At 42.2% G+C, this 27,623-nt stretch overlaps 1 protein-coding gene across 2 annotated transcripts; it reads left to right on the top strand.

The window, feature by feature from the left end:
• The first annotated feature begins 177 nt into the window (after positions 1 to 177).
• Positions 178 to 27,623, top strand: LOC121531638 (glucoside xylosyltransferase 1). 2 transcript variants are annotated; one of them, XM_041836981.2, is made up of 8 exons: positions 178 to 636; positions 1,113 to 1,205; positions 1,764 to 1,962; positions 3,025 to 3,156; positions 3,584 to 3,835; positions 4,925 to 5,048; positions 21,378 to 21,550; positions 26,899 to 27,623. In XM_041836981.2, exons 1-8 carry the CDS (start codon positions 413 to 415, stop codon positions 27,058 to 27,060), a joined length of 1,359 nt encoding a protein of 452 aa, XP_041692915.1. In that variant the 5' UTR covers positions 178 to 412; the 3' UTR covers positions 27,061 to 27,623. The 2 variants fall into 2 exon arrangements, with proteins under 2 accessions (XP_041692915.1, XP_041692916.1); XM_041836982.2 differs by lacking the exon at positions 1,113 to 1,205 and having other exon boundaries at positions 180 to 636.

Genomic DNA, 27,623 nt, shown 5'->3' with positions numbered 1-27,623 from the left:
TTTATTTTAGTTAATGCATGTCAGAAACATAGGTGTAGGCCTACACAGGTATACATGTGGTGGTATTGCAGATGTTTGTACGACTAATATTTCCTAGCTAATTACTAAGGTATTTTGTAGGAAGCTATTTTATCATAGTGGAAATTGTCCCACAAGTCAAAGTGTGCGTTCCAGACATCCTAATACACATAGGTGAATCTCAGGAACCTGAAATGATCTTATATAATGTAAGCAGAATTATGTGCATATGGAACGTACCCAAATCTTCCTGTCGTCATGCTTCTTTCTTTGGTTTTTGGTTTCTTGACACAAGGTGGGGCTCAAGGTTGGTGTAAACACATTAGCCAGCTAGCCAATTTAGCTCCATATCTGAAATAATGTTTCGGTAGTAAGTACACTTTTTATTCACAAAATGCGATGTTATCTTCATGCAGTTCTGCTGTGCATGGTTTTTGCTGTCTTGTCGGTGCTGTATGTATTTAGTCAACTACCGGTAGCATCGTCTTTGGAGTCGCAAGACGAAGACGGATTGACCGAAAGAACTAAGAAATCCAATAGCAGGCAACTACAAGACACCGGGCACGTCAGGAAAGGTAGAGGAGTGTCTGCCCTTTTTGACCAGAAAGAACATGAGAGGTAAAATAACATTTGATTACTAGCTAGCTAGGTAACTTGGCTACAGAAGTCAGCTAGCTGAAATGGTAAAGGTAGCTAGCCACCACAACTAAACTAGAAGTAGGATAACTAGCTGGCTAGCTAGCTAGCCAGTTAATCTATTGACCTTCCTGATAACTTTACCCTGTAGGATGACAATGTACAACTTCACCAAGGCCAAAGTCATAATAATGGGGAGACATGTTGATAATCATTGTCTGCTATAGCTAAATCATTAGTAACATTGAAACTTTTGTTGTTTTCATAGCATCTTATCTATCAGATATTTCCTGCCTAGTAATAAACGATGAGGAAATATAGCTTCCTAGCTAGCTATTTCTACACCTATTAGAGAAACTCAAGCATTTGCTAGATAACCAGGTAGCTTTCTAATCTAGGCCTACCCCTATCAGATTCAAGCATCCAAAAAGCATTTTTTCCTCTTGTTGTTCTGTCAGGTGTAGTGCATTGTCAGTGTCTTACTGGAATCCCTATTGGAGACTGCCACCTGATGTTTGTGGAATGAACTGCTTATCGGAACCATCTCCTAGGTAGGCTTGGTTGGGGCAACCCCTTGAAAAGCAGACAGTGGGCACTACAAATTTTGCAACATGTAGCATTGTGCTAGCCTGGTCTCCGTATGGCAACTTTTGTGATCAACGGCGTGACAGTGACCAAAGGAGTTGGCAAGACAACACAAACAGATCTACTACCAGGCTATAGAAGTAGGCATACCACCTAACACTTTTCTTTAATCTTTCTAGCTCATAGTTTTTGGATCCAGTTTGTATTCCTCATAGGGGTTATGTGTTCAGTGTTCTCTCATCAACAACACCGTCCACACAACCCACACACACACACTCAAGGACAGAGTGTGTGGAGACTCCCTCCTGACCCTGCTAAAAATGTTGCAGTCCTCATTACCGCCCTCTCTTCTTACAAATCTCTGCCCGGGCCCGGCTTCATCCATATTCCCCACCAGCCAATGATTGCTTACACCAATCCAATGCTTTTAAATCCATGACTGGGAGTGTGCACGTGTTACCCATCTCCCCACGATGCTGCTTTAGTCGCTTAGCGAGACCCTCACTTTCCTTATCTCTTACTAGCTATCTCGGGGAGAAGCCAGCCTCAGCCAGCATCAAGCAGACCAGTCGTGATGAATGGATACAACTGGCTGTGGTGGCCTGTGGCCCCAAACTAGAGGAGACCCTCACCATGCTGAAGTCTGCCCTTCTCTTCAGCACTAAACCACTGCACTTCCACATCTACACCGAGGATCACCTACATATCAGCTTCAGAGAGGCTGTAAGTATTATTATTATTATTATTATTATTATTATTAAGTATGGAGAACAGGAATCAATGGCAGAATGAATGTTGGTAGTGTGGTCTAGCTAGCCTGATTCCATATGTTTGTGCTGTGTAGCCAGCTCAGTTGTTGAGTTGGCAGGGGGATGGAATTAGGACGAAAGAAGCTGCCGATCTACACTGAACAAAAATATAAACGCAACATGTAAAGTGTTGGTTCCATGTTTCATGTGCTGAAATAAAAGATCCCAGACATTTTCCATGCACCAAAAGGTTATTTCTCTCAAATTGTATGCACAAATTTGTTTACATCCCTGTTAGTGAGCATTTCTCCTTTGCCGAGATAATCCATCCACTTGACAGGTGTGGCATATCAAGAAGCTGATTAAACAGCATGATCATTACACAGGTGCACCTTGTGGCCACTCTAAAATGTGCAGTTTTGTCACTAAACAATGCCACAGATGTCTCAAGTTTTGAGGGAGCGTGCAAATGGCATGCTGACGTCAGGAATGTCCACCAGAGCTGTTGCCAGATAATTTAATGTTCATTTCTCTACCATAAGCTGCCTCCAACATCGTTGTAGAGAATTTGGCAGTACGTCCAACCGGTCTCACAACCGCAAACCACGTGTATGGCGTTGTGTGGGTGAGCGGTTTGCTAATGTCAACCTTGTGAACAGAGTGCCCCATGGTGGCGGTGGGGTAATGGTATGGGCAGGCATAAGCTACGGACAACGAGCACAATGCATTTTATTGATGGCAATTTTAATACACAAAAGTACCTTGACGAGATCCTGAGGCCCATAAAATAAAAAATAAACTATCTGTGACCAACCGATCCATAGATTAGGACCTAATGAATTTATTTCAATTGACTGATTTCCTCATATGAACTGTAACTCAGTAAAATCAATGATATTGTTGCATGTTGCGTTTATATTCTTGTTCCGTATAAATCAGACATAACTTGTTAACTAAACCTGTGTGTCAAAGCAAACCTGTTCACCTGTGTGCCCTTTTAAAACTCACCAATGTGCTCTGTGTATTTCCCATGAAGCTGGACTGGTGGCCCAGTGTGTTCCAGACAAGGTTTAACTACACCACGTACCCCATCACCTTCCCCAGTGACAACGCCAAGGAGTGGAAGAAACTCTTCAAACCATGTGCTTCCCAGAGACTCTTCCTACCGGTGAATGAACACGCACACACAGAGGGCATGATGAACTTGGCTATGCATATGAAGGATTGTTTAGTGTTCACCTTGCTGAGAACTGACACCTCTATCCTCAAGACTACCTATCGACCTTGTTGGACATTCTGACCCTCAAAACTGACCTCTAGTCTATGTTCACTAGCTGATCCTAAAATAAGTAGTGGGGCTGCTGTACGTGGATGAAGACATCCTGTCCTTCCTCTCACTCTCTCTGTCCCTCTTTAACTGATCCTAAAGGACGTGGACTCTCTGCTCTACGTGGACAAAGAGATCCTGACTCTGACCTCAAACCTCTCTCTGTCCCTCCTCTTTAGCTGATCCTAAAGGACGTGGACTCTCCGCTGTACGTGGACAAAGAGATCCTGACTCTGACCTCAAACCTCTCTCTGTCCCTCCTCTTTAGCTGATCCTAAAGGACGTGGACTCTCTGCTCTATGTGGACACAGACATCTTGTTCCTTCAACCTGTAGAGGAGATCTGGTCCATTCTGAGTCTCTTCAACTCTACCCAGCTAGCAGCCATGGCCCCGGAGCACGAAGACCCACGTATGGCTTGGTACAACCGCTTCGCCCGGCACCCCTACTATGGCAGGACAGGGGTGAACTCTGGGGTCATGCTCATGAACATGACCAGGATTAGAGAGAAATACTTTAAGGTAAGTGTGTGTGTGTCAATGCTTGATGGGAGGTGGGAAATGAAAGGTGAAGAGAATGTTGTATTGTCTTATTAGAGAAAGAGAGAACTGTCCAGATCTCTTGAAGCTTCTCAGCTTGTTTTTAGCACCTTCTGTTAGGTGCTCAATGTGTAATGTTGGCCAAGGCATTTTCTGTAAGTCTCTTGCACCACCAGCTTTGCCCAGAGGAGTTCACTGTTGCCATTATTTTGCGTGGCTCACAAACTGTCTCACCAGCAATGTTCCCTCAAAAAAATGTCAGGTCTGCTGAGCACAGAACTTGATCATTGTGAAAATTCTGTGCAACTTCCGGCGCGCGTTTACTGTGAACACTGAGGCTGCACCTGCTTAACAGTGGCCAGGTAGGCTACTGTGGCTATTTGACCATAATGTAGGCCTACCAGAGTGGCCTACAATCAAAAACAATGGAGAGAATTGCATCCCATAACATTTTAACATGGAAATAGCTGTTCTATCATTCACCACACATTGGCTGCTACTTTAGGCTGTTCTATGTAGACCTACATTCCATGAGACTTTAAAAAACATGCAGGGCTTGACATTAACCTGTTTATTCACTTGCCCTTCAGACAAGGAGGTGACTGAAAATGTTGTGTTTGATGCAAGAAACCACTTTACAAAATAAAATGCATTATTATCCCCATTATTACAGAGAATCAGACATATTATGCTACCCTCTGCCTATTGGCTACTTGGCTTATTCAAGCCTGTCTCAAAATACAACACTGCCCCTTTAACACCAAAAAAAAGCTCTTTACCTGACTCACTTTTCAAAGATGGCTAGAAATGCACACGTTTTGTGCTCTTGTTGGAAGCAGCTTAGAGGGAACATTGCTCACCAGCTGTGTACTGTGGAATGAACATGTTGGCATGCGTCAATCACAGAAAAGATGAAACAATGTGTTGATTGTTTGGTGTCAGTCAGGAGTTTGGTGTCAATAGTTTGGCAGTTTCCCATCTATATTGTGTCATCACTCATGTAAGAATGAAGGTGGTGCACACTGTCACTGAACATTTTGTTTCTGTCGCTACTACGACTTGTTGTTACAGAATGACATGACGTCGGTCCACCTCCAATGGGAAGAGCTGCTGATGCCTCTGCTGCAGAAGTATAAACTGAACATCACATGGGGAGACCAGGACCTGCTCAACATCATCTTCCATTATAACCCAGGTGAGACTAGCCCTCATTAGGTCACTGTTTTTAAAGGTCCCGCACAGTCATCCTATTTCCCAAGTAAAAATAGCCCTTGAATGACCAAAACATCCCCCATAATATTTGTTTGCTATTAAAATGCTCAGACTTGAATAAATTGTAGGTTTCTCTCATCTCTAACTATCAGGAAGCCTGAAAGAACAGGCTCAGTGGGCTTATATTCATGAGCTCGCCTTGATTGACAGCTCTTTGAAACGCCTTTGTGGTCGTTGCCAGGTGACAATGGGCCACGTCATTCTGCTCACCATGTGCTCACTGCTCATTGTTTGTCTGTATTGTAATTGTTTTTAATAACCTGGCCCGGATGGTAGTTGCAGCTGTGTCACTGCCAGGCACAGTTCAGTGAGAACTACAACTCTCACTCTGTGGAAACACACACACAATAGGTTTTATGGACTTTCCACACACAATAGGTTTTATGGACTTACAGCAGGACTATATTTGTACGTACTATAGTGCAGACCAACATTTAACAGAGCAAGATATCTACACTGAGCAAAAATATAAACGCACCATGCAGCAATTTCAAAGATTTTACTTAGTTACAGTTCATATAAGGAAATCAGTCAATTGAAATAAATTCATTAGGCCCTAATCTATGGATTTCACATGACTGTGAATACAGATATACATCTGTTGGTCACAGAAACCTTAAAAAAAAAAAAAAAGTAGGAGCGTGGATCAGAAAACCAGTCAGTTTCTGGTGTGACCACCATTTGCCTAATGCAGCGCGAAACATCTCCTTCGCATTGTTGGTCAGGCTGTTGATTGTGGAATGTTGTCCCTCTCCTCTTCAATGGCTGTGCGAAGTTGCTGGATATTGGCGGGAACTGGAACACACTGTCGTACACGTCGATCCATAGCATCCCAAGCATGCTCAATGGGTGACATGTCTGGTGAGTATGCAGGCCATGGAAGAACTGGGACATTTTCAGCTTCCAAGAATTGTACAGATCCTCGCGACATGGGGGCTGTGCATTATCTCGCTGGAACATGAAGTGATGGCGGCGGATGAGTGGCACGACAATGGGCCTCAGGATCTCGTCACGGTATCTCTGTGCATTCAAATTGCCATCGATAAAATGCAATTGTGTTCGTTGTCCGTAGCGTATGCCTGCTCATACCATAACCCCACCGCCACCATGGGGCACTCTGCTCATAACGTTGACATCAACAAACTGCTCGCCCACACGTACAGTTGAAACTGGGATTCATCTGTGAAGAGCACACTTCTCCAGCGTGCCAGTGGCCATTGAAGGTGAGCATTTGCCCACTGAAGTCAGTCACGACGCCGAACTGCAGTCAGGTCAAGACCCTGGTGAGGACGACGAGCATGCAAATGAGCTTCCCTGAGACGGTTTCTGACAGTTTGTGCAGAAATTATTCGGTTGTGCAAACCCACAGTTTCATCCGCTGTCCAGGTGTCTGGTCTCAGATGATCCCTCAGGTGAAGAAGCCGGATGTGGAGGTCCTGGGCTGTCGTGGTTACACGTGGTCTGCGGTTGTGAGGCCGGTTGGACGTACTGTCAAATTCTCTAAAATGAAGTTGGAGACTGCTTATGGTAGAGAAATTAACATTAAATTATCTGGCAACAGCTCTGGTCGACATTCTTGCAGTCAGCATGTCAATTGTATGCTCCCTCAAAACTTTAGGCATCTGTGGCATTGTGTTGTGTGCCAAAACTGCACATTTTAGAGTGGCCTTTTATTGTCCCCAGCACAAGTTGCACCTGTGTAATGATCATGCTGTTTAATCAGCTTCTTGATATGACACCTGTCAGGTGGATGGATTATCTTGGCAAAGGAGAAATGCTCACTACCAGGGATGTAAACAAATTTGTGCCCAAAATTTCATCGAAATAAGCTTTTTGTGTGTATAGAACATTTCTGGAATATTTTATTTCATATCAAATTGTATTTGCCAAATACAACAGGTGGTATACATTACAGTGAAATGCTTACTTACAAGCCCTTAACCAACAATGCAGTTTTTAAGAAAAGAAAGTGTTAAGTAAAAAATAATAATAATTAAAGAAACTCATGAAACATGGTACCAACACTTTGTTGCGTTTATATTTTTGTTCAGTGTAAAAATGGAGAGAGAACCGTAATTTCCTATCCATGAGATAAACTTGATCGTTTTTACAGGTATTGAAGCTATCCACCTAATTTTCAAATGCTTTTAAAACACAGAAGCCAAATGCTAAAACTATGGATGCAACTTCCTCTGCGCTCGTGAATGTTTCTGTTAGCTGATCCATCATATGACTGTCCTGCTAATGTGCCTGGACCTTGTAGACTAAACTGCTGAGAAGACCCACAATAACTGATCCAAATGGTTGCCCAATCAGGCAACCTAGATGCACTTATTTCGAAATTAATATGCATTCAAAACGCCAGGCTTTTGAGCGTTATTCAAATTACATAGGCTATACACTGCAGTTTACAGCCTAGTTTTCTACTTGAAAACAATAACATTCTTCATTACATTGGGTTGTTGTAGCTTAGGTAGGATACATTTCTGAAAAAATAGGCTAGCTTTTCGAACTGCATACCTGGGGACCAGAGTATGTGAGTGGTTGTAAATCTCGCTCATCACTCATGGAGCAGTGCTCAAGGCGCTCCATGTCCTTTCCTACCGCTCTGCTAAAAACCGGTCCAGGCTCACAGGAAGGAAAAAAAGAATCCCGCTCCAAATTTGCTCCATTCATTAAAATCACATTTTAACCAACACCCATCTATTTTTGTGACTACCTGGAACTACCAATTGGTTTTGAAGTATTGAAACCAAACCAAATGTATTTGAATGAAAAGTATTTGAATAAAGTGGTCCTCTGTAGCTCAGCTGGTAGAGCACGGCGCTTGTAACGCCAAGGTAGTGGGTTCGATCCCCGGGACCACCCATACACAAAAAAAATGTATGCACGCATGACTGTAAGTCGCTTTGGATAAAAGCGTCTGCTAAATGGCATATTATTATTATTATTATTAAAATGAAAAGGTTAATGTAAGAAGCAAACATAATTTCAAATAGGCTACATGTCATATTAAACAGCATATAAACACTTAGAAGGAATGAAAATGAAGTATTTAGGCTGTATTATTTCAAGGCTTTAGCCTCCAAAGAAATACATTGTGAAGCATTTGAGAGTGGGACAATAGACTGGTAGGGACATAAAGGGCTCAGCATTTAAACATCATTTCCTTGTATTAAATCATTATTGTCTATAAATTGCGCTTATACAGTGGGGGGGAAAAGTATTTAGTCAGCCACCAATTGTGCAAGTTCTCCCACTTAAAAAGATGAGAGAGGCCTGTAATTTTCATCATAGGTACACGTCAACTATGACAGACAAAATGAGAAAGAAAATTCCAGAAAATCACATTGTAGGATTTTTAATGAATTTATTTGCAAATTATGGTGGAAAATAAGTATTTGGTCAATAACAAAAGTTTCTCAATACTTTTTATATACCCTTTGTTGGCAATGACACAGGTCAAATGTTTTCTGTAAGTCTTCACAAGGTTTTCACACATTGTTGCTGGTATTTTGGCCCATTCCTCCATGCAGATGTCCTCTAGAGCAGTGATGTTTTGGGGCTGTCGCTGGGCAACACAGACTTTCAACTCCATCCAAAGATTTTCTATGGGGTTGAGATCTGGAGACTGGCTAGGCCACTCCAGGACCTTGAAATGCTTCTTACGAAGCCACTCCTTCGTTGCCCGGGAGGTGTGTTTGGGATCATTGTCATGCTGAAAGACCCAGCCACGTTTCATCTTCAATGCCCTTGCTGATGGAAGGAGGTTTTCACTCAAAATCTCACGATACATGGCCCCATTCATTCTTTCCTTTACACGGATCAGTCGTCCTGGTCCCTTTGCAGAAAAACAGCCCCAAAGCATGATGTTTCCACCCCCATGCTTCACAGTAGGTATGGTGTTCTTTGGATGCAACTCAGCATTCTTTGTCCTCCAAACACGACGAGTTGAGTTTTTACCAAAAAGTTATATTTTCGTTTCATCTGACCATATGACATTCTCCCAATCCTCTTCTGGATCATCCAAATGCACTCTAGCAAACTTCAGACGGGCCTGGACATGTACTGGCTTAAGCAGGGGGACACGTCTAGCACTGCAGGATTTGAGTCCCTGGCGGCGTAGTGTGTTACTGATGGTAGGCTTTGTTACTTTGGTCCCAGCTCTCTGCAGGTCATTCACTAGGTCCCCCCGTGTGGTTCTGGGATTTTTGCTCACCGTTCTTGTGATCATTTTGACCCCACGGGGGTGAGATCTTGCGTGGAGCCCCAGATCGAGGGAGATTATCAGTGGTCTTGTATGTCTTCCATTTCCTAATAATTGCTCCCACAGTTGATTTCTTCAAACCAAGCTGCTTACCTATTGCAGATTCAGTTTTCCCAGCCTGGTGCAGGTCTACAATTTTGTTTCTGGTGTCCTTTGACAGCTCTTTGGTCTTGGCCATAGTGGAGTTTGGAGTGTGACTGTTTGAGGTTGTGGGCAGGTGTCTTTTATACTGATAACAAGTTCAAACAGGTGCCATTAATACAGGTAACGAGTGGAGGACAGAGGAGCCTCTTAAAGAAGAAGTTACAGGTCTGTGAGAGCCAGAAATCTTGCTTGTTTGTAGGTGACCAAATACTTATTTTCCACCATAATTTGCAAATAAATTCATTAAAAATCCTACAATGTGATTTTCTGGATTCTTTTCTCTCATTTTGTCTGTCATAGTTGACGTGTACATATGATGAAAATGACAGGCCTCTCTCATCTTTTTAAGTGGGAGAACGTGCACAATTGGTGGCTGACTAAATACTTTTTTTCCCCACTGTAGGCTCTGACTTACTTAGAATTAAATACAAATTAAACAAAAAATTACTTATCAGTGCCTTTTTGAATTAATTATTAGAAACACGAGTTTGGCCAGTCTGTGGTGCCTGGAGAGCAGGCCAGCAGCGGAGAATATCCTCTCCACCCCTGCAGAGCCACTGGGGATGCTGACAACCCTTTGGCCACTCTTGCCAGGCTGGGCGGAGATGCAGAGTAGTTTTTTCTTTCTTTTTTGTTCTATAGGTATGCCTAAATGTTTTTAGGCAAAATAATCCAATCAAAACGGAAAGCTCCTTGAATGTGGGAATATGCTAGGCCTATTGAGCCAAAATCAATTATGGCCTATTGTATAGATAACAGAACAAAAATGAACGCAACGTTCAAGAGATCTGATTTTTAGTTTAAATACTTTGCTAAAATGACACACTTAGTTTTCTACCCACCTCGTTCCTTTCTTTTAGCATGTGCACGTAGTAAGTACACCATCGTGCTTTCGGGATAGGTGTATTTTCAGATTACACAATGATTCTTTAGTTGTGGATGTTTCATGTAGCGTATAACAACTGTCATATCACGCACGTAGAACAATGGCATCCGATCTATAACCTAACAGTTTAGCACCATACCAGCAGGTGGCATCCAAAGCTTACACATAAGTGGACATTACATCACCACACTCCCTCTCTTGCTCTTGGTCCTCATCTTTGTAAGTCACCTTGATTTAGCACCTGTGTGTTTTTTTTTATCCGTTTATTTGTGAAAATATTTAGCGGACTCCATGACAGTAGCTAAAGCAAGGCGCTATTAGTAGCACACAAGTAGACTACAAATGCATGCTGGACCGGGCATGCCCTGAGCTCCTGAAGTGAGCGCTACTGGAGCGGGCGAGAAGGCCGACGCTCCAGTCAAATTGGGCTCCGCTCTGCTCACATACTCTGCTGGGGACTGGGAGGCTAACTATGATTTCATTATCTGATCAACTTTTTCTTTCACTGTGGAAATTGACTGGATATATTAAGCCTAACATTGAGCTTATGAATTATGGCTAATATTCATACGCTTCCTACTTAGGCGATAGGCTACATCTCCAGCCTGTCTGTCTTCATTGTTCTGTTGCACAATGACGCACCTGGCCTCTCTGCTGCCAAGGCTATTCCTTTTCAATCTTGTGGAGTCCGACGAAAAGCCACACTACAAAAGCTTGTTGGACACTTTATATAGACTTATTTTCTTTAGCCTATTGATGGCCTATTGGATGAGAGATGCACGCTTGCTGTTGCTTGCAGAATGTAAAATAGGCTACAGCATTAATTGGCAGGGAGTTGGAAAGGAGAAGCCCTTAACACCGGGGCTACATCCTGACAATATAGGTCTACACCATATGAGTGGCCTGCTAATGTACTTTTTGTGGACCTTCTAAACTGTCGAGAATAGACCCAAACTGATCCAAATGGTTGCGTAATCAGGCCTAGGCTGTTGGCCTATGCAGTTATTTCAGCATGAAACAAAACAGGACGTGTGAGCGGTTATTCAAATGATCCTACCTACATAATTGCGTATTCCCTTGATAACAATAATATATTCCTCATTGCACAGTGTTATTTTAGCCCAGGTATAGCCTAATAATTGTCTTGTCTAAAAACCAAACGTAGGCCTGCCTAATCAGTAGTGTAGCTTGGCGTGCCCGGGGACCACAGAGCGCAGCCTGGAGGAACGCACTACAGATCTGCACTTTCATCATCTGTTCATTTATTTTTCTTGCACTTTGACAGGTAAATATATATTTAGCCTATAGCCCTAATATGTAACTAATGAATTGGCTAATGTTTCACTTCTTACTTCGTCTACACATCACTAGCCCCTCTCTTCCAGCTGTTCCCGTGCGCAACAGGCTATAGGCTACGCAAGCCTCTCTGCTATTGGCCATTCTTCTCATGAAATCCCAGGAAAAGCTAAAGGCTACAAAAGCTATAGGACATTTATTTATACTAGGCCTAATAGCCTATTCGGGGAAAGAAGCAGGCTTGCTCTTGCTAATTGCTGATCGTAAAACAGGCCTACATCATAGAAAATGCATGTCGGGGAAAGTTGAGGGAGTGCATTGGTGTGATCACTTTTGGCCGTTTATGATAACATTGTTGCACGGATGCATTGCAAATAGATGCACAGGACATACAGAAAAGAGCACAGTGAAAAAGATGACCCAAAGGAATTGACAACCATTAGACAAATGGAAATCACTTGCAAACCACTTGAGCAACGAGGCAATGACATGCTGTAAAAGATGCGCAGTTTAGTTACTATATAATTTCTCATTAGGCCTACATGTAGCCTACAATTGAAGTATTATTTGTGGTTGTCTATGACAATGAACACACCTTGAAAGCACTGAATAGTCTGAACCAGTATCTGTGCATTAGAGACGTCATGAATGGTCTTGTGTTACCACCTTATTAATGGACAGTGTGCAGTAGGATGTGTTGATCAGATTGAATGGTCTTGTGTTACCACCTTATTAATGGACAGTGTGCAGTAGGATGTGTTGATCAGATTGAATGTTCTTGTGTTACCACCTTATTAATGGACAGTGTGCAGTAGGATGTGTTGATCAGATTGACATGTGTAGGACTGTATAACGATACATTTTCCTCTAGTGTGGATGCTCACCAACGTTTTATAGTGAAGTAGCCTATAGTTTATAATTATCGTTATAGGCTTGGTGGATGGCCCCGCTCTACTCTGCCACAACTAACGTTATCACAACAGAATTAGCATAGAAGGTCTAACTAACGTTAGCGAACTTGAATTAAATACATATAAAATTATACTTGTTTACTTTCATGTAAATCCTTCATTTAAAAATCCCCAAAATGTATGTGGCCAATCGCAGATTTTTAATAGAGAAGAATACTTTATTTTCCCTTGAACAAAACAAATATTTCAACGGCAGCACGGTTGAGTGGTGTGTGCCCACTCTGTACACTGCTTGGCCACGGATGAGCAGTCTGGCAAGAACATTATCTTCTACTGCTGCCACTGAGAGGGTGAAACAAGTTTAAACAATAACTTTGTGTCAGAAAAAGGGCTGGAACAAAAAGCAGTGCACTATTACTACTATGGTAATCTATACGATTAAGTGTGTCATTTACTGTAAATCACAGCCTGTTGATTTACTTTCTGGCAATGTTTATGACATTTTAGCTGACTTACGTGAGAGGGGGAAAGTACACTGAATGGCGAAAGCCACCGAACATTGTTCAGATTTAAGAGTTGGGTACCCAGGTGTGTGTGGGGGCTGTGTTTATGTATAGCAGGGGTGTCAAACTCATTTTAGCTCAGGGGCCACATGGAGGAAAATCTATTCCCAAGTGGGCCGGACCGGTAAAATCATGGTATATATAACTTAAAAACAACAACTTCAGATTGTTTTCTTTGTTTTAGTACGATCAACATAAAACATAAAGCTGGAGCCTGAGGACAGTGTGTCCAAAATAGTACAAGCACAACATCACTATTAATCATAAAACACCTCAAGTTTATTTGAAAATTCTAAAGAAAAAGAACACACACACACACAATGCCTCAGTGATTCACAGAACTGTTTCACAGATCACAGAACTATATCAGGGGGTCATTTCTCAGGCAGAAATGTAGATACAAATAATGAAATCCTGTTCCCCAAACAAGTGCAAGAACCACAGAGTCAAGAATAGGTTAAATATACAAATAAAATAAAATCAATTAAAAACAATAGCACATCAACATAAAAACATATAAACATAAAGCTGGAGCCTGAGGACAGTGTGTCCAAAAGCACAACATCACTATTAATCATAAAACACCTCAAGTTATTTGAAATTCTGAGGACAAACAACACACAAACACACAATGCCTCAGTGATTCACAGAAGTATATCACAGAACTATATCAGGGTGTCTCATGCAACACTGTAAGTGGGGTTGCATAGTTTATTTGACTCCTGAAACCTGGCATCTTTTAGCTTTCACCAGCGCATCAATATCAGGCGTCACATCCTGAGTGGCAGCCAACTTCAGGATGTGATTCAAGTGCTTGTGCGTGAGCCTTGAGCGCAGCTTTGTTTTATTTATGCTCATTACAGAGAACTTGCTCACAAAGATATGTGGTTCCAAACATGCACAACAGTTTTGCAGTGAGGGCTGTCAAGTTGGGGTAACCTGGCAAGAGATTCTGATAAAATGTGTCCAAGCCAGCTGCAGCAAATTTGCCCTTCAAATCCGAGTCACACTGCAAGTCTATTATTTCAAGTTGGATGCTGACGGGCAGATCAGAGGGATTCACGGTGAATGGCGAACAAAAAACGTTGAAGTCTTTCTCCAGTTCACCAAAAATCTGAAAGCGTTGCTCAAACTCCCTTAACAGTCCCGTTATTTTATCTTTGAACCGCTTCATGTCTGCCACATGTTGGGTCGCGCACACATTTTTCAGACAGGGGAAGTGAGCTGCATCACCACCGGCGAGTTGCGTCTCCCACAATGACAGCTTCAACTTGAAAGAACGTATGCTGTCATAATACTGCGTGGCAACTTTGTTCGCCCTTGCAGCTGTTTGTTCAAGTTATTCAGGTGCTCTGTAAGATCCACCATAAATGCAAGGTTCTGCATCCATTCTGCGGAATGAAATTCTAACACTGGTTTGCCCTTTTCTTCCATGAACTGTTCAATTTCTTCTCGTAAATCAAAGAAACGCCTCAGCACAGCACCTCGGCTTAACCATCTTACCTCAGTGTGGTATGGCAGGCCATAGATGTGGTCTTTCTCTCTGAGAAGGCTGTCAAACTGACGGTGATTCAGGCTTCTGGATCGGATGAAATAACAGTTTGGATGACCACCTTCATGACGTTATCCATCTTTAATGACTTGCAACACAAAGCCTCCTGGTGCAAAATACAGTGAAAAGTCCAAAAATCACGTCCTCCATTTGCAGATTGCACTTTCTCTCTGAACTTTGTCACAACGCCTGCTTTTTTCCCGATCATTGAGGTCGCACCATCTGTAGCCAGGCTGACAGCGCGGGACCAGTCCACTCCGACCCTGTCCAGCGCGCCGACGAGTGCAGTGAAAATATCAGCTGCTGTCGTTGTATTTGTCATCGGCACCAACTCCACGAACTCCTCGGTGACGGTCAATGTGTCATCAACTCCGCGGATGAAAATGGCCAGTTGTGCAACATCTGTAATGTCCGTGCTTTCATCAATTGCAACCGAAAACGCAATAAATGACTTTACTTTTTGCTTCAACTGGCTGTCCAAATCCACTGAAAGATCGGAAATCCTGTCTGCAACTGTGTTTCTTGTCAGGCTGATATTTGCAAAAGCCTGGTGCTTTTCAGGGCACACAATCTCTGCTGCCTTCATCATGCATGTTTTTACAAATTCACCCTCACTAAATGGTTTTGAAGCCACTGCGATTTCATTAGCAATGAGGTAGCTAGCTTTCACTGCAGCGTCACTGATGTCTCGGCTGTGAGTAAACACAGACTGCTGTTTCTTCAGACCCACCAACAGTTCATTCACCTTCTCTCTTCTCCGCTGTCCTTGAAAGTTGTCATATTTGTCGGCATGAAGACTCACATAGTGGCGACGAAGGTTATATTATTTCAGCACTGCAACATGCTGTGAACACACCAAACATACAGCTTTCCCATTCAATTCCGTGAATAAATAGAAGGATGACAATTTTTCTTGGAACACTCTGCACTCTGCGTCCACTTTTCTATTTTTTGACAGAGACATATTGGGGCAATGAGGGTGCCAAATCACATAATGTTAAAAGTAGAAGCCGTAATAAATATCGCGGGCAAAACAAAGTAGCTCATCCGGACTGGCTGCACTTGCTTGACCTATTTGCTCTGCCCCGGTATAAACAGTTTGCTTGCTTAACACAATTGCTATTGCGCCATCCAGTGGACACAATTGGAACAGCAGTTTATTTTATTGAAAAATTGCAGCTCATTTTTATACTTTACAAAATCATCTCGCGGGCCGGATTAAACCCGTTTGCGCGGGCCGGACGTTTGACACCCCTGATGATATAGTGTTTGTTGGGATAAATTACTGTTCATTGCTACACTGTGTAGTGTGAGGTGATATGTTGTGATTACTCACTGGGCCTAGAGCAGAATTGCAAGGGCAGAGAAGGTCCTTGCCAGCCGTTGACTACTCCAACAAACAGTCTGGAATGGATAACTGTTAGGGACATTAGGAAACAATCAAAACAATGATGCTATTATGTGTTCTGATCTGTTGTCAATGTTCACGCACACCGACTATGATGACGACAAAGCTCAAGATAACCACACTAATCTAAATATGCAAGGGAAAAGTAGAAAGATGACAGCCACGTCTGTTGCTCAATCTTCTAGTCAAAGAAATGTAGCTAGCTAACGTTAAGTTACAGATATGACAAGCAAGATGGCTAACGTTACTCAAAGTTAATTAGCTAGCTAGCTAAACCCACAGGTCAGCCTAGCTAGCTAACATTATTAACGTTAGTTACATCATGTGCGTCACATGCTGACCAGACTGCACGTTGATTTTTTTCCTCCCACACCAGACACGATCAGGACACGCAGGTTGAAATATCAAAATGAACTGAACCAACTATATTACCTTGGGGACAGGTCGAAAAGCATTCAATATTTATGGCAATTTAGCTAGCTAGCTTGCTTGCTGTTGCTAGCTAATTTGTCCTGGGATATAAATATTGGGTTGTTATTTTACCTAAAATGCCCATACTCCAACAATTAATCCATAGATAAAAAGATAAACCAAGTTCAGGCTTCCTTCAGGCTTCTTCTTCTTTGGACTTTAAATGTCAGTTGGCAACCAACTTTAAGATGCATTACCACCACCAACTGGACTGGAGTGTGGACCTCAGTTCATCTTTCAATCACCCACGTGGGTATATGCTCCTAAAAACCAATGAAGAGATGGGAGAGGCAGGACTTGCAGCGCGTCGAGCGTTACAAATAGAACCAAGTTCTATTTTAGTGCCTGGCCACGCAGACGCTTGCGAGCAGTGTGGGTGCAATGATTGAATACCATGTATGTGTACATTTATTTAGCAACGCTCGCGCACGCGACGCATCCGCTAACGTACATTTAGCCAGAGAGGAAGAGAATATAGCTAGCTAGCTAACGTTAGCTATTATAGATTGCTAGCTAATAAGTTAACACTAACGTTAGCTAGTAACGCTCTTGTCTTACCGATCAAATCAACGGCAGAGGATGGTGCAGAATATGTTATTAGCTAACTATCTCATCAGCTAATGTTGACTGGCTGCTGGTAGCTGCTGCTTAACCAACTAGATAGCTACACTAAGCGAATCCGGACAGTCAACTAACATTATAATCAACTGTGTGTCTGTCTGTGGGTAACGTTAGTCCTAAAGTCCTTTAAAAGTTTGTTCACATGCTTGGAATCTTAGGTGTTTGGGCGCGTGAAGTTGTGTTCCATCTTTTACATTGTCGACAGTGAATGTGTAAAGTAAGTGTGTGTTAGCTGGCTCGTTACGCTAGGCCAGGCAACTAACCAAAGATACGAGAAGCATCCAGCTGAAAGATACTGAAACTGTAGCTAGCTAGGTACCATAGCCCCCTAGCTAGCGTGTAAGAGGCCTTTCAGTGCTATCCGTTTTTCACTGGGGTGTATTCACTAGGAGTATTCACTAGGAAACAAATGCGACGAAACAGAGAGAGACCCTACCAATATAAACTATAATTGTATTATATAGGATTCACCTTATCTTGGCGTTATGCAGTGTAACGTTAGTCAGATGCAAAAGTAGAGCCCTGCCGTTTTCCTTCATTCATTCAAGCTTTGCTAACATCCTGTTTCTGGTTGTTGTGGTCCATCAAAAATTGCAGTCTGTGTTGAAACAAGAGAAAATAAATGATGGTTCTGCAAATGATTATCCATAGCAACGGACACGAGAGAGCTGTTCGCTGACTAAACGCCGATAAACAGCTTTTGATTGGTAGAAGATATTTCTGTTATGATTTCAGATTTAAAAAGCAGAGGTAGTTGTTGGCAAAGTGGTCAAAGTAGCTGATTTGTGTCAAAAGTTGCATTGTTGCAGTTACAGTGAATGGAATGTTGGAAGTGATGTCACAATGGGACCTTTAGAATGTTGAGGAAATCCCTTGAAAGTGGATTACGGCTGTCCCAGACAAAAAAAAATCTTGCTTGACCAAGAGTTGTCTTTTCTTTCGACCAATTGACTGGTCGAAATTTTAAAAAGTGTATTTTTCCATATATAGATGCAAGCACCCTTTTGTGTTTTAATAAAATCAACTATATGTACTGAACTTGTCTGATGCTTTAAGTTAGACACACAAATGACTTAAGTGGGAGCCAGAGATCAAGATAACCTGTTCCCGACCCTCCTCCCGCTGCTGCTAGCCTTTTGCAGATTTTTCCGTTACACTCCTGCAGTTGCCGGTAATAGGCTACACCAGCGGTCGGCAAACTTTTCCATTTGGAGTGCCAATTTATCTTACCATTTCTACTGATCTGCATTGCGTGCCAGTTATGATTTTCATATGCACATTTTCGTGGAATAGTTTCATTTAATCTATAGTAGTCTTTGTATCTCCAAAACATTGTCTGTGGTTAATCTACATTCTATCTAAATCTAAATTAAAATTATACAAATCTAAAAGTAACTTTTATTGCCATTGCCAACTATGTAAAAATTGCCTACATAAAGCCAAAAAATAATAACATTGCAGCCTGAAAATATCCTGAAAAATACATATCCTATAGACCACATTGGCTATGCATGGCCTGTCTGCAACAAACGTGAAACATTGTATCAACTATCAACTGGGTTGGCCCGAAACTCGCGCTAGCAAACTTGCAACATTGTATAAAATATTCTGGTTCCTCAGAGTTTCCCGCGCCAGTGAGCTCAGGACAGACACAGATGTAGGCTATTTGTGCAAGGGATAAGAAGTAATCAGGTATTTTAGGACATTTCCACTGGATCAGAGCATTACATTTTTCCCTTTCATGCCGAGTGGTTATTGAAATATTTTTCAAATACTTTGAGGAACTATTGTCATTCTCAATTGATTCTAAAAACAGACTTTGTTTACTTGCTGTTTTGAGGTGAACAAACAATTACTTTTGAGAAGTTCCACAGCTTATTAGTGGTGGTGAGTGGTCAGAAATACTAATCAGACATCCCCAAATGGGCACATTTATAGGCCTACATTTGCGCGCAGGCCATGTAGACTAGTCCTACTTCTATATGCGTAATCAGGTGCGTGTCCTTACTCAACATTGACGGGAGCGTTTCAAACAAAAGACGATGAATAAATTAGCAAAACACGTAAATGGAATGAAATGAACAAAAACTGTAGCAAGTGTAGCATAGGTTGTGAGTTCTGCAAACAATGTGTCCACTCTGACAATGAGAATGGTAGACAACTGTAATAATATATTTTATGCATTAACAGAAATTACCGTAACCAAACAAACATTGCAGATTAGAAATTCAAATCAAATTTTATTTGTCACATGCGCCGAATACAACCTTACATCTTACAGTGAAATGCTTACTTACAAGCAAGCCCTTAACCAACAATTCAATTTTAAGAAAGAATAATAATACAAATAAAATAAATTAAATTAAATAATTATAAGAAATTAAAGTAACATAATTCAAGAGCAGCAGTAAAAGATTATAGTAATTACCGGTAAATGTAGGCTACTACTGGTGATATATGTAATGGGGAATTGATAAACACAGCAAACAATGCACACAATGAAGTTATGAAACAATGAATATGCACGAAATGGCGGGAAAGAGCGCATTCTGGAGAGATGTGCCTTGTGCAGCTGAGCCACACTCCCATTCTTCTTGGACCGTGGCATCCCCGCAGCCTCCTCAATGGATTAGTCCACTGAGACAGGTGCAAATCAGACAGGTGTTCCATACATTTTTTACAAATCTATTAGACACTGCTCGTATAAAAAAATGTTGGTCGACCAACAGCCTGTCGACTAGTCTAAATGGGGTCAGCCCAAAAGTGGACGAAGATGGATAAAAAAAAAAGACTAAAAGCTTAATTTTAAAAAGTACAAAATATATAAAAATGATGTATACAACACATTGCTCCTGACCGTTCTGCACGTTTTAAAGTTGGAATTATGTTTCTAGCTTAAACAGTGTAAGAGGAGTAGCATTCCAAAGAACAAGAAGTATGGTGACGATTTAAAGCCTTACATGCCCCATTTTTTTTATGACAGTATGAGATCGTTGAAGAGGAGATCCAGGAGCCTGTCTACGTAGCCTGTAATGTTTTTGAAAAGGGAAATGTTTATTAAATGGATAGTGAATTTAATGTCCTTTTTATTTACTGTTCTGAGTTATGATACTATCAATTCATTGATGTAGTGATCTACTCATTCTACAATGTGGTTTCTGTTGCTTTTGAAGTACTCAATATGAAATATGCAATATTTGGTTGTGCACTTTTTTGTAAAACTTTTCATTGTTTGTATTAGGACTTTTTGTGTGCCTGAAATGGGTCTATCTTCACAGGCTTCACAGCATATGCCCCCTTCTTTGCCTTGGGAAAGCTGATTTTCTGTCGCAGCATTCCTGCTGCGGTGGTTGTCTGGGAAGCTGTGCACACAGTAGATGTTGCATTTTCTAAATGTCTGTCATTACAGCTTGATGATAGTGGCAAGACAAAAGGAGGTGGAATAATAATAATAATACCCCCAACCCACACAATGGAAATTACAAATATTATACACACCACAACTCCTTTTGTGGACAACATTCCTTGGTGCCAGCTGTGTGCTGCCATTTCTAAGACTCAGTGTAGGTGGCTTAGGGATGGAAGAACATAACACAGTCACTATCAGGTTTGTTACAGAAAATATACAAATGTTCACAAGTCAAAACAGCCACAGTTACATTATTTAACGTTAGCGCCCGAAAAAATGAACAAAAATAAAAATGCCTGCCTTCTGGGTCCAAGTGTTTTACATGGGGAGAGGAGGACCAGTAACTTTATGATCAAACTTTATCAGTGTATCAGCTACAGTCATTTTTCATACTTCGGTCACCCTACACCCTACAACTGGTTTCTAATATCACCCAATTTGATGAAAAACATGATTATCACTGTTCGGTACCTTTTAAAATGTAATGCAACCGCACAAAAAATGAGCGTTTCTTATTGGAGTTAAGTTCAGACAGTACCTCTCCATTTCTGATATTTTTATTTTGTTTCATTCCAAGTGAACATGACCCAGACACACATTGTTTTTTAGTTGACACTATTTCCTTAGCTTCTTTGTCTAGAAGAATACGTGTTTTCTGTAAGTATACAACTTCCCAATGGTTAAACAGACACCCTGAGCTAACTCTCCCTATGCACTCCTGCAGAGAGCCTGTATGTGTTTCCGTGCCAGTGGAACTACCGTCCAGACCACTGTATATACGGCAGCAACTGTCTCGCAGCCGAACAAGAGGGCGTCTTCATTCTCCACGGCAACCGAGGCGTTTACCATGATGACAAGCAGCCAGCGTTCCGGGCCGTCTATGAAGCCATCCAGAAGGTAATATCATCCACAACTATCCCTGACACCTGGGAATTCAGGACAAATAAATAAAATAAAATCAAAAAATGTATTGGTAACATACACATATTTAGCAGATGTTATTGCGGGTGTAGCGAAATGCTTGTGTTCCTAGCTCCAACAGTGCAGTAGTATCTAACAATTCACAACAATACACACAAATCTAAAGTAAATGAATGGAATTAAGAAATATATAAATATTGGGACGAGCAATGTTGGAGTGGCATTGACTAAAATACAGTAGAATAGAATACAGTATATACAATCGTGGTCAAAAGTTTTGAGAATTACACAAATATGAATTTTCACAAAGTCTGCTGCCTCAGTTTTTATGATGGCAATTTGCATATACTCCAGAATGTTATGAAGAGTGATCAGATGAATTGCAAAGTCCCTATTTGCCATGAAAATGAACTTAATCCCCCCCAAAAAAACATTTCCACTGCATTTCAGCCCTGCCACAAAAGGACCAGCTGACATCATGTCAGTGATTCTCTCATTAACGCAGGTGAGAGTGTTGACGAGTTCAAGGCTGGAGATCACTCTGTCATGCTGATTGAGTTAGAATAACAGACTGGAAGCTTTAAAAGGAGGGTGGTGCTTGAAATCATTGTTCTTCCTCTGTTAACCATGGTTACCTGCAAGTAAACACGTACCATCATCATTGCTTTGCACAAAAAGGGCTTCACAGGCAAGGATATTGCTGCTAGTAAGATTGCACCTAAATCAACCATTTATTGGATCATCAAGAACTTCAAGGAGAAAGGTTCAATTGTTGTGAAGAAGGCTTCAGGGCACCCAATAATGTCCAGCAAGCGCCAGGACCGTCTCCTAAAGTTGATTCAGCTGCAGGATCGGGGCACCACCAGTGCAGAGCTTGCTCAGGAATGGCAGCAGGCAGGTGTGAGTGCATCTGCACGCACAGTGAGGCAAAGACTTTTGGAGGATGGCCTGGTGTCAAGAAGGGCAGCGAGGAAGCCAGGGACAGACTGATATTCTGCAAAAGGTACAGGGATTGGACCGCTGAGGACTGGGGTAAAGTCATTTTCTCTGATGAATCCCCTTTCCGATTGTTTGGGGCATCTGGAAAAAAGCTTGTCCGGAGAAGACAAGGTGAGCACTACCATCAGTCCTGTGTCATGCCAACAGTAAAGCATCCTGAGACCATTCATGTGTGGGGTTGCTTCTCAGCCAAGGGAGTGGGCTCACTCACAATTATGCCTAAGAACACAGCCATGAATAACAAATGGTACCAACACATCCTCCGAGAGCAACTTCTCCCAACCATCCAAGAACAGTTTGGTGACGAACAATGCCTTTTCCAGCATGATGGAGCACCTTGCCATAGGGCAAAAGTGATAACTAAGTAGCTCGGGGAACAAAACATCGACATTTTGAGTCCATGGCCAGGAAACTCCCCAGACCTTAATCCCATTGAGAACTTGTGGTCAATCCTCAAGAGGCGGGTGGACAAACAAAAACCCACAAATTCTGACAAACTCCAAGCATTGATTATGCAAGAATGGGCTGCCATCAGTCAGGATGTGGCCCAGAAGTTAATTGACAGCATGCCAGGGCGGATTGCAGAGGTCTTGAAAAAGAAGGGTTAACACTGCAAATATTGACTCTTTGCATAAACTTAATGTAGTTGTCAATAAAAGCCTTTGACACTTATGGAATGCTTGTAATTATACTTCATTATACCATAGTAACATCTGACAAAAATATCTCATAACACTTAAGCAGCAAACTTTGTGAAGACCAATACTTGTCATTCTCAAAACCTTTGACCACGACTGTACATATGAAATGAGTAAAGCAGTATGTAATTTGATTTAAGTGACTAGTGTTCCATTATTAAAGTGGCCAGTGATTCCATGTCTATGTGCATAGGGCAGCAGCCTCTAAGGAGCAGGGTTTAGTAACCGGTTGGTAGCCGGCTAGTGATGGCAATGATGGGTGATTGGGAGAGGTGTGGATATAGCCCCCCGTACTCAGCAGCACTACCTTGTTAAGTGTACAGTCCATCTAAATAAACTAATTAAATAAACAAATCAAATGTGAAATGGTGTGATAAATCTCTGTGTGGAGGGAGCATCAGTCGGTCACAGCTAAGTGAACGCCTCATGAGCCTTGGTCAGGGATGGGGTTAGCCAGGTGATGACTGGTCCGCAGCGCAACTGGTCTCTGTAGCCGGTAGCTAGCCAGCTACTCCTCGACCACCACTAACATGCAGCATCCATCTGGGTGACCCCAGAATGCTCACCGCATGTTGGCAATAGCCCAAAGTAGCCTTCTAGTACTCCAGAGCATCGGCACCTCTCTTGGCTCTTGCTTCAGGCTTCTCTGCTCAACCACAACCTCACATTCAAATCAAAACATCCAGCTAGCCAGCTACTAGTAACGTTAGTTAGTTAGCTAACTTTAGCTAGCTAGCCAAACCAACCATCCAACTGACTTGTTTGACAGTTTTGAAATGCGGTGGTGGTTTAAGACAATTTGTAATTATACACTGAACAAAAATATAAACGTAACATGTAAAGAGTTGGTCCCATGTTTCATGAGCTGAAATAAAAGATCCCACAAATTTTCCATACGCACAAAAAGCTTCTTTCTCAAATTCTGTGCACAAATTTGTTTACATCCCTGTTAGTGAGCATTTCTCCTTGGCCAATATAATCCATCCACCTGACAGGTGTGGCATATCAAGAATCGGATTAAACAGCATGATCATTACACAGGTGCACCTTGTGCTGGGGACAATAAAAGGCCTCTCTAAAATGTGCAGTTTTGTCACACAACATAATGCCACAGATGTCTCAAGTTTTGAGGGAGCGTGCGATTGGCATGCTGACTGCAGGAATGTCCACCAGAGCTCTTGCCAGAGAATTGTCAACGTTGTGAACAGAGAGCCCCATGGTGGCGGTGACGTTATGGTGTGGGCAGGTATACGCTACGGACAACAAACACAATTGCATTTTATTGATGGCAATTTCAATTCACAAAAATACCGTGCGAGATCCTGAGGCCCACTGTGAGGCCCATTTTTTAAGGTATCTGTGACCAACAGATGCATATATGTATTCCCAGTCATGTGAAATCCATAGATTAGGGCCTAAGGAATTTATTTCAGTTGACTGATTTCTTCATATGAACTGTAACTCAGTAAAATCAATGATATTGTTGCATGTTGCGGTTTTATATTTTTGTTCAGTGTGTGTGTATATATATATATATATATATATATATATATATATATATATATATATATATATATATATATATATATATACTGTTAATTCTTAAAACAAACACAAGTGCAATCAAAAACAACTAGCTAAATATGACTAATATTTAAAAACAATTACAGGAGCAATTTGTGATGCTGCCATGGCAACCCAAAAACACATCAGGCTTTGGTTGTGGTAAGGAAATGTGTTCTACCTGATTTATAAACTGACACAAGGTTTTATAAATAATCTGGAACCATTCCCCAAAATAGAAGTGAGGGAGTTAACACTTCCTTTCCTGTCTTTCTCTCCTCTGATACCTGTTGTTTTAATAAAACAACCTATCTGACTAACATTTGTTCAATTACATCATCAGGGCACTCCGGGCCATTGGTTTCCTATTAGGCCGGGGGGACTTCCGTTCCATACTGCTGAGTCATGCTAAATCGATAGTCCCTTTCACTTCTCAGTCATTCTACTACCTACCGCTCATACCATCGTCCTAATGATGTGATCTTTACTGCTGTACCATCCTCCTGCCTCTCCTCGTCCTCCTCCAACCATCTGTCAACGGAGCGGGAACCTGTCACCTAGGGAGCTCCCTCTCTCCTCTCCCTCACCCTGCCCTCTTCCACTCGCGGCTGCAGCCTTCGATCTGCTTTCAACAGGCAGGCGGGGTGGGGGAGATATGGATGGAGAGCGAGAGGATGGTGGGGGGGGGTGAGGGACTGAGAAAGGGAGAGGATTGAGGGAGAGAGAGAGGCAGGGGAGCTTCATTAGCTGATGTCCTCCATTACCTCTGTGGCCTCAGACCACTATCAGTGTGGCCAATGTTCTCAGCCATTAACTAAACAAGCAGGCTTCATTACGGACCCAGCACTCGGCCCCACATCACCACCGGTCTCTCAGACAGGGATCACACTCTCTCTCTCTCTCTCACACACACACACCTACAGACCACTCTAGCATACCTAAAACGCTGCTCACTCCATAGTCAACTCACAAACTGGTCAAAACAGAGGAGGAAATAGTTTGGTTGTGGAGAAATGACCCCTGTGTATGCGGTAACTTGTCTAGAGCTATAGTTTTAGAGCATTGTTGTAACATGTCCTTATAGTGACGTTGTCCTTTTGATGGCTGAAATAAAGTCATCAGCCATTTTTATTCTAGTATGTTTGTTTTAGCTTTAGACAGCTTGTGTTCCTTCTGTTGAACATTTGGAGGAAGCTCTTGCCAGCCCTCGCTTTGCTGCTGCTCTTTCAGTCTCCTCCTTTACTCCTCTTTCATTTCCTCGCCTCCTCCTCCACTCCCTCCTAGTCCTTTGAGGACAGCAGGTCTGAAGCCCATAGCAGGCATTTCTGGGAAACCCTCTCATTCTCAGCACACAAAGAACTCTTCAGTCAGTTCTTCTCCCTAGACGACCTATCCCATCCTGCACTGAGGCTGCTTGCCAATAAACTGGGCCCACCATTACTGATATGAGCCAAGCCCACAGAAGAGTTGTAAAATGTTTAGTGCTGATGATGCTACCTTGAGACACAATGATGGGATGTTGTGGACAACGAACACACACACACACACACACACCCCAATTCCACCCCGACCACCACCCAACAGCATCCACATTAAAATCGATAGGAGACAGTTAATGGTGCATTATGGGCTGCTGTTGTGTATGAAAGATAATAAAGCAAGTGTTCTTCCTTTAAGTGACCTAATGCTTGGCCAAACTGGGTTCCAATGAGCCCTCGTAAAAAGGTAATTTCCTCTTATTTACTGTGCGGGCTGTAAAAGTGGGGCCCACCCACGGAATGGAGAAGACTCATAGTTTATTCATGAATATGGCTGAAGAGACTGTGTCTGCAGAGAGAGAGAGAACATATGTTGACTGATTTGAAATGTTTACCCCTTCCACGGACATTGCAGCGTTTACATTTACAAAGCATACAAAATGGCGTATTGTCTTATAGTTTACTGATAGGATGGTAGGAGAGTGTGATGAGGTCGATACATATAGTGGTTGACGAGCGTTCCAGATGCAGGAATGGAACCCATTGTGTGGTGCAGAGTTGGTAGCAGTCTCTTTTTTCTTCACAGTATCCGTTTGGGGACAACCTGATCCAGTCTCTCCTGCTCCCCCTGGAGGCCAGGCTACAGGAGACCAAACACACCTACTGTGGAAGAGCCAGCCACATGTTTACTAAGAGGTTAAAACGGAGCATCAGTACGCTTCAACGGGAACCCACCAGGGGAAGATGAGAGGCAACACACAACTAGATTACCAGTCTACACTACCAACAGTGTTACCTCCACCGACGAGTCAAGCGCCTATTGAAAATGGAGGTATATGTGATCTCTGCGGGAATTGAACTCACAACCTTGGCGTTGCCACGCTCTTACGAACTGAGCCACATAGGACCTCTTTCCTTTAATACAGACAGTCCATCCATGCCCACATTAGATGAGTCTGTCACGGGCAACAACTACCGGAGCATCAAGATTGCTCCAAAGTCAATATGAAAGATTTTTTTGTGTAACACACTGATTGGTTTCATATGAAAACACTTGTTCCTCAGTCTGTCTGTTACATAAGTGTCGTCTCTCTGTCTGAAATCACTTTGCCCTCTGTAGAGTTTGACCTTTCTATCTGATGGCAAATGGTATACTTGACAATCAGGTTGCAGTAGGATTTTATCTGTGACGAGAGTCCCAGTCTGACAAGCACTTATTGTAACGCACTTCTCTGAAGACTGGATATACACTACCGTTCAAAGGTTTGGGGTCACTTGGAAATGTCCTTGTTTTTGAAAAGAAAAGCTATT

Source organism: Coregonus clupeaformis, chromosome 19, assembly GCF_020615455.1.
Source record: "Coregonus clupeaformis isolate EN_2021a chromosome 19, ASM2061545v1, whole genome shotgun sequence".
Lineage (NCBI taxonomy): Eukaryota > Metazoa > Chordata > Actinopteri > Salmoniformes > Salmonidae > Coregonus > Coregonus clupeaformis.
The sequence above is the reverse complement of the archived record's forward strand: the minus strand, read 5'-3'. Positions and strand labels throughout refer to the sequence as shown.